This window comes from Schistocerca gregaria, chromosome 2 (genome assembly GCF_023897955.1).
Source record: "Schistocerca gregaria isolate iqSchGreg1 chromosome 2, iqSchGreg1.2, whole genome shotgun sequence".
NCBI classification, from domain to species: domain Eukaryota; kingdom Metazoa; phylum Arthropoda; class Insecta; order Orthoptera; family Acrididae; genus Schistocerca; species Schistocerca gregaria.
The window spans coordinates 1,055,453,093-1,055,461,672 of record NC_064921.1 but is presented as its reverse complement, the minus strand read 5'-3'; the positions used below and the strand labels follow the sequence as shown (position 1 = coordinate 1,055,461,672).

Genomic DNA, 8,580 nt, shown 5'->3' with positions numbered 1-8,580 from the left:
TATTTTTTTGTTTGGGTCTTGTTGTCTCAAATATTTTGTTTTCAATGTGATTGAGAAATATGTTAGCTAGGAGTCCACTGACTGGTGACCACACGGGAAACCTGTCCTGTTGTGAGTAGAGCTGGCTGAGTAGAACAGATTGTCAAAGAAAAAGAAAAATTGTGGTTTGCTCCAGGGGGACGCATTCCAAAACCGAATAAATCTATGTGAAATTAGTTCTTAACAATTCATGGAAAACTACTAGCAGGGAAATCTCTGTCTGTTACTTCGAAATGTGCGACATACATAGGTGAAACCCGTAGATGATCTACTAACAGAAATAAAATGCTTGAAAGACAGTAGTATTTACTTGGCAATACATTCTGTACAGAAGATGGATACTTGTATATAAACAAGTTGGAAGTTACCTATAAACAAACTTCACGTTTATGTAAATAGTACAACTTCTGTCTTGAGGATTATGTACAAAAATGTGTAATTAGTACAACTACAAATCAATAAAAGTACCACAACGATAATTTAAAAACTATTTATTGAATGTGACGACAATAAATTTGAGAGTTTACATTATCGTTGTTCAGGTGTTTCACTGAGATACACTCTAGCTGCATTTTCACAACACTACTTTTTATTTTGTTTTTAGATACGAATATCACGAGACAAGACGAGAACAAATGATTCCTTATACACTATACCTGCATCACAGCATAGTTAAAATGCTGACTGTAACACTCGAAAAGGTATAACTCAATTCACATATGATTGGTATCAGTTGATTGCGTCGTATCTCCTTCTCCAAAGCGTTTGCGAAGTATGAAACGAGTTCTGAGTCATCAAGTCACTTACTGGGAGTCATCTTAGTGTCTTAGTTTGAATAGCATCCAAAAACTACCGTTATGACTAAGTCCATTATTTGTTGTCAAAACTGTTCCACTTCAGCCTTTTTGCATCCGAACCATAACGTTTCCTATACTCAAGTGAATAACTGCACGTACAATAGCGGTTATCGCTTTTTTCCATGTGAACAGTGACGATGTCAGTGAGGAGGCATCTCTTGGTGCTCTGAATTACCAGCTGAACAATACTGTGAGAACTCCTTCGTTCTGCTGAAAGTAATGTACGTGTTAGGATCTCTGCCGAATGCCAAGCCACGCACCACCCTTTATCGAGAGCGACACACTATTGCCTGGATCGAGTTTTAACGGAATTGGTGTCTTGGAAACAACTTCTATATTAAACTGGGACGTGAGGTACAGCAGCACAGTCTTTGCCTCCATGATAGCGAATCTCTGGGCTGCAACAAGCAAACATTAACAACGTTATTCTCATATAACATACAATGAGAGGAATATGATGGAAAATTTGTTCATACACTATAGATTTATGGTCTGTGGATTTGCTGCATTTTTATCTGCTACCGGTGTGAAACTACAATTTTTGTCGGTGTGAAGTTGAAGTATTTGTAAACATGAGTCACAAGAAAGAGCACAGGACTAGCCACTTTACGCTGAGCAGGACTCAATGTAAAGTGGCTAGTCCTATCCTGTTTGTTGTGACTTATGTCTACAACACAGTTTAACTTCACACCTACAAAGATCCAAGCTGAAGCGAGTTTGAAGCATTGGTACATAAATAAACCAGTACATGAAGCAAGAATGATGACCAGAAATACACAAAACAGGAAAATAGGTTTTGTTAGTGTATAACAGCTTACGATACAGTCTCAAATTTTCCCTGAGTCTAATTACTGTTTTTTAGAAAAAGATAAGTAAATTTACTTTTGCGGCTACATCTGCGTCAGTCCTTGGGTGAAGTGAACGTTTAGTCGTTCAGACAGCTAAATGTATTTACGTTGCATTTTTTTTGCCAATAGTTCAAACACAGCCATGCACCAAATAAGATTGGTGGTGGCGTAACATTTCTGGTGTACAAAAGGTCATAATCAACTTTTTCTAGGAATAACAGCAAACAAACGTATCACCTTACGTACTCAACGTAGGTACAATACAGAGTGGAGTAGTTGCGAATTAACGCGGCGTACAAATCTGTTACAGGCGGATTTGAACTTCACTCATAAAGTTTCAGAAGTAGTTTAGAGCTGTTTTGCGAAGTAGAACCGTAACACTTTACGTAGTAAATTATTTGTTCTTAATTATCTGAATCTGGCCAACTCTGGGCCATGTAAAACAATATTTATGGTTCAAATTGCTCTGAGCACTATGGGACTCAACTTCGGAAATCGTCAGTCCCCTAGAACTTAGAACTACTTAAACCTAACTAACCTAAGGACATCACACACACCCATGCCCGAGACAGGATTCGAACCTGCAACCGTATCGGTCTCGCGGTTCCAGACTGCAGCGCCTATAATCGCACGGCCACTCAGGCCGGCAATATTTATGATTTAGTCTTTCGGTTGCTATTTATTTTCCTTTTTTTCTAGTTTTTTTCATTCTTTCGCTGTCATGGCTGATTATTTGCATTTTTTCTTCCTATTCTTTAAAATACTGACTGCTTTTCATGTTGTTGTTGTTGTTGTTGTCTTCAGTCCTGAGACTGGTTTGATGCAGCTCTCCATGCTACTCTATCCTGCGCAAGCTGCTTCATCTCCCAGTACCTACTGCAACCTACATCCTTCTGAATCTGCTTAGTGTACTCATCTCTCGGTCTCCCTCTACGATTTTTACCCTCCACGCTGCCCTCCAATGCTAAATTTGTGATCCCTTGATGCCTCAAAACATGTCCTACCAACCGATCCCTTCTTCTAGTCAAGTTGTGCCACAAACTTCTCTTCTCCCCAATCCTATTCAATACCTCCTCATTAGATACGTGATCTATCCACCTTATCTTCAGTATTCTTCTGTAGCACCACATTTCGAAAGCTTCTATTCTCTTCTTGTCCAAACTAGTTATCGTCCATGTTTCACTTCCATACATGGCTACACTCCAAACAAATACTTTCAGAAACGACTTCCTGATACATAAATCTATATTCGATGTTAACAAATTTCTCTTCTTCAGAAACGCTTTCCTTGCCATTGCCAGTCTACATTTTATATCCTCTCTACTTCGACCATCATCAGTTATTTTACTTCCTAAATAGCAAAACTCCTTTCCTACTTTAAGTGTCTCATTTCCTAATCTAATTTCCTCAGCATCACCCGATTTAATTTGACTACATTCCATTATCCTCGTTTTGCTTTTGTTAATGTTCATCTTATATCCTCCTTTCAAGACACTGTCCATTCCGTTCAACTGCTCTTCCAAGTCCTTTGCCGTCTCTGACAGAATTACAATGTCATCGGCGAACCTCAAAGTTTTTACTTCGTCTCCATGAATTTTAATACCTACTCCAAATTTTTCTTTTGTTTCCTTTACTGCTTGCTCAATATACAGATTGAATAACATCGGGGAGAGGCTACAACCCTGTCTCACTCCTTTCCCAACCACTGCTTCCCTTTCATGCCCCTCGACTCTTATGACTGCCATCTGGTTTCTGTACAAATTGTAAATAGCCTTTCGCTCCCTGTATTTTACCCCTGCCACCTTTAGAATTTGAAAAAGAGTATTCCAGTCAACATTGTCAAAAGCTTTCTCTAAGTCTACAAATGCTAGAAACGTAGGTTTGCCTTTTCTTAATCTTTCTTCTAAGATAAGTCGTAAGGTCAGTATTGCCTCACGTGTTCCAACATTTCGACGGAATCCAAACTGATCCTCCCCGAGGTCTGCATCTACCAGTTTTTCCATTCGTCTGTAAAGAATTCGCGTTAGTATTTTGCAGCCGTGGCTTATTAAACTGATAGTTCGGTAATTTTCACATCTGTCAGCACCTGCTTTCTTTGGGATTGGAATTATTATATTCTTCTTGAAGTCTGAGGGTATTTCGCCTGTCTGATACATCTTGCTCACCAGCTGGTAGAGTTTTGTCATGACTGGCTCTCCCAAGGCTGTCAGTAGTTCTAATGGAATGTTGTCTACTCCGGGGGCCTTGTTTCGACTCAGGTCTTTCAGTGCTCTGTCAAACTCTTCACGCAGTATCGTATCTCCCATTTCGTCTTCATCTACATCCTCTTCTATTTCCATAATATTGTCCTCAAGTACATCGCCCTTGTATAAACCTTCTATATACTCCTTCCACCTTTCTGCCTTCCCTTCTTTGCTTAGAACTGGGCTGCCATCTGAGCTCTTGATATTCATACACGTGGTTCTCTTCTCTCCAAAGGTCTCTTTAATTTTCCTGTAGGCAGTATCTATCTTACCCCTAGTGAGATAAGCTTCTACATCCTTACATTTGTCCTCTAGCCATCCCTGTTTAGCCATTTTGCACTTCCTGTCGATCTCATTTTTCAGACGTTTGTATTCCTTTTTGCCTGCTTCATTTACTGCATTTTTATATTTTCTCCTTTCATCAATTAAATTCAATATTTCTTCTGTTACCCAAGGATTTTTAGCAGCCCTCGTCTTTGTACCTACTTTATCCTCTGCTGCCTTCACTACTACATCCCTCAGAGCTACCCATTCTTCTTCTACTGTACTTCTTTCCCCTATTCCTGTCAATTGTTCCCTTATGCTCTCTCTGAAACTCTGTACAACCTCTGGTTCTTTCAGTTTATCCAGGTCCCATCTCCTTAATTTCCCACATTTTTGCAGTTTCTTCAGTTTTAATCTACAGGTCATAACCAATAGATTGTGGTCAGAGTCCACATCTGCCCCTGGAAATGTCTTACAACTTAAAACCTGGTTCCTAAATCTCTGTCTTACCATTATATAATCTATCTGATACCTTTTAGTATCTCCAGGGTTCTTCCACGTATACAACCTTCTTTCATGATTCTTAAACCAAGTGTTAGCTATGATTAAGTTGTGCTCCGTGCAAAATTCTACTAGGCGGCTTCCTCTTTCATTTCTTAGCCCCAATCCATATTCACCTACTATGTTTCCTTCTCTCCCTTTTCCTACACTCGAATTCCAGTCACCCATTACTATTAAATTTTCGTCTCCCTTCACTATCTGAATAATTTCTTTTATTTCATCGTACATTTCTTCAATTTCTTCATCATCTGCAGAGCTAGTTGGCATATAAACTTGTACTACTGTAGTAGGTGTGGGCTTCGTATCTATCTTGGCCACAATAATGCGTTCACTATGCTGTTTGTAGTAGCTTACCCGCATTCCTATTTTCCTATTCATTATTAAACCTACTCCTGCATTACCCCTATTTGATTTTGTGTTTATAACCCTGTAGTCACCTGACTCGAAGTCTTGTTCCTCCTGCCACCGAACTTCACTAATTCCCACTATATCTAACTTTAACCTATCCATTTCCCTTTTTAAATTTTCTAACCTACCTGCCCGATTAAGGGATCTGACATTCCACGCTCCGATCCGTAGAACGCCAGTTTTCTTTCTCCTGATAACGACATCCTCCTGAGTAGTCCCCGCCCGGAGATCCGAATGGGGGACTATTTTACCTCCGGAATATTTTACCCAAGAGGATGCCATCATCATTTAATCATACAGTAAAGCTGCATGTCCTCGGGAAAAATTACGGCTGTAGTTTCCCCTTGCTTTCAGCCGTTCGCAGTACCAGCACAGCAAGGCCGTTTTGGTTAATATTGCAAGGCCAGATCAGTCAATCATCCAGACTGTTGCCCCTGCAACTACTGAAAAGGCTGCTGCCCCTCTTCAGGAACCACACGTTTGTCTGGCCTCTCAACAGATACCCCTCCGTTGTGGTTGCACCTACGGTACGGCCATCTGTATCGCTGAGGCACGCAAGCCTCCCCACCAACGGCAAGGTCCAAGGTTCATTATGCTCTTAATATTTCTCTGTTTTGAAACTCTTAACCCGGTAGAGACATTTCTTCTAACTTTGGTCTTTTGACGGTTATTGACCCACATTTTTTTTTCTTTTTGTTACTGAAATAATTGTTTGCTTAATCAGTGTTATTCCGTTCCTTTTATGTAGACGAATACGCGGAGAAGTGTTTACTCTCCAACAAGATCGGCGGTGGTGGCTACTTTACTACCATCATCTACTTCGTAGACAGCAACATCCTCTGTGATAATGAGTATAGTCTCCTCGGCCTTTACATAACGCATCTACAGTGATCTCTATACCACCTGAACGTTCAACTTCCGCTGTCTGATCGTGCCAGCCATAGATGCCTATATTTCGTTTCTTGCCAAACTACAACATGGCTGCTAGGAAATGTCACTAGATCATGAAAAGGAAATACTTTCAGATTCCGCTCTCGTATCAACCTGTTATATCACAAATTGACATAAAGTTCAAAACAAGAAATCGGTCTGCAATTCTTTGTCACGCACAGACCGATCGATATTTCTTGCCAAACTGCAACATGGCGGACGATGCAAAGCACATGAATTTGCAGACTCGCTGCAGTTCTGTACTCAGAGACCGGACTTCTACATCCAGGTTGTATAGAGATCTCTGTATTCGACCCATATAATAGAAATATCTCTGGAGTGAGCATTCAAATGCGCAGAATTGATTTTCTATTATCAACATACTTTGCCACCATTGTCACGGGACGACGTAGATTTGTACGTAATGTATCCTATAAATTTCGAATAGCGTCATATCACTAGTATCGTTAGTACAGATTAACTTCTTAGGTGCCATGGACTTGGTATATGCGATTTGTAGACACCATAACAATATAAATTTGATGCCTGGAATAAGCTGGGCTCGTAGTTTTGATGAACAAAATGAATGGGAATCACGTCACGGTATCGTCACATCAGTTCGCTTAGCCCAGTACCGAAAGACGTAAATATACTTATGAGCCAACATCTGTGATACAAAAAGCCAAAGGAATTGAGGAACTAACAACGTCAAAGGTTATTACTGGCCTAAACAAAATTCATAACGTACGTCCTTGACCAGTTTTGTTCGGTAATGTGCTGAAAAGTGAAACAACATTTAAAAACATCGACATTTAATTGCTAGGGGAAATATACACATACAAACACGTCAAGCAATAGCTTTAAACGAAGAAATGGAACCTGTTAACTCATCCGTTTTGTTTTTTCTTATGTAACAAATAACGTCTTAAACACCTACGTTTTTCTCTTTCATTAGAGTAGACCTTTTCACTAAACATGTTAGGTAGTGGAAATTGCTTCGTTAACTTATGTTCTTATTTACACGCATGTCAGCTCTGTTCTTTATTGTAAAAACTGAATAATTTTTCGCTTTGAGATATCTGACATCGCTGGTGTAAGAACACTCAATATAAAAAATATCCGACTCGTCACGGAACATTTGCAACTTTCCACGAATGCAGAACAATAAGAAAATAAATATTACGATGACACAAAAACACAGCAGCGAAAATTGGATAACTTACGATGTTATCAGACGACGACACCGTCAAAACTTTCTTCGCGAGAAACCTTGTGCCGTGATATAACGGTCCGTTGACGAGCAGTGTGATTGCCTCTATTTGAAATGCATTGTGGAATGTTTTCGCGTGACGTGATGTGACGCCCAATGAGAAATGGCCTGAAGAAAATGGCATTGTCCCGAGAGATCACGTGACACTTCCAGCTTAATGCTGACAAGATGCTCTGAACGTAATGCTCATTCCAGAGATATGCTCATTCCAGAGATATTTCTACTGAACGATTCGACTGACTACATAAACAACGCTCCTGCAGCACGAATTACGACAGTCATTTCCCTTCGATGACGAAGGAGGAAATAACGGAAAACATCAGTTCTCATTTGAACTTGACACGACACAAAAACCGAGGGAATTTCATCAATGATATTGCACTACTCGCTTGCGAAATCTCTGTAGTGTCTCCTCCTACTTTTTGTTTTCCATCGTATGTTTAACGTGTCTTTAATGTAGTGATGCTGATCCTGCTTTTCTTTAAGAACTGACATAACTCAAAATAAAAAATAAAGTACAGCTTACCTATACAAACACGAGGTCCTGACCCGAAAGGAGAGTATGTGAACGGTGCGATGAGCTGCTTGTTCTCCGGAGTGAAGCGCTCAGGTCTGAAGCAATCAGGCTCTGCGAAGTATTTGGGATCGTTGTGGATTCCGTGAACGGGCACCCAGATCCCGTCTCCAGGTCGCAGTTCGACGCTCGGGCACGAATCCGTGGCTGGTAGGCGGTACGTGCGGACGCATTCTCGGTCCAAGAAAGGCGCAGGAGGGTACATGCGCAGAGTTTCTGCAATGTTCATTAAGAAAACCTTTTGCTATTGCAGCTGTTCCACAAGCAGGTCTTTTCAATAATGTGAAGCAACAGTCCCACTGGATTTACACATAGTAAGTAATAATATGCTAACAATAAGATCAGTTTGTAATTCGTTGTGTTTTCCCTGTGTTGTATTTGACTTTACAAGTATGCAGTGAAGTTACAGTGTCTTGCTGCTGTTTATATTTTATTTGTTGGAAACTGCATAATCTACGTACTTTATAACCCGTTGCAGCAGTGAATCGTAACATTCTATAAAGTTGGTAAGGCTCTTGTTTTCCAAATACATCATTTTGTTACGAAAAATATTGTTTGATAGATATCCGAGAAGTGTTTAGAAAGA

General features: G+C 40.1%; 1 protein-coding gene across 5 annotated transcripts in view; it reads right to left on the bottom strand.

The window, feature by feature from the left end:
- Window positions 1-514: 514 nt before the first annotated feature.
- LOC126335595 (cytochrome P450 9e2-like) overlaps window positions 515-8,580 on the bottom strand; it is a 94,539-nt gene continuing 86,473 nt past the window's right edge. For 4 of the 5 annotated variants that reach the window (XM_049999042.1, XM_049999041.1, XM_049999045.1 and 1 more), the window contains 2 exons: window positions 7,947-8,210; window positions 515-1,294 (listed from right to left, as the gene is read on the bottom strand). In XM_049999042.1, coding sequence (XP_049854999.1) covers window positions 1,125-1,294; window positions 7,947-8,210 — 434 coding nt within the window. In that variant the 3' untranslated portion in view covers window positions 515-1,124. Of the gene's footprint in view, window positions 1,295-2,427; window positions 2,523-5,811; window positions 8,211-8,580 lie in introns of those variants that run through there. The other variant, XR_007564896.1, reaches the window with a different exon arrangement.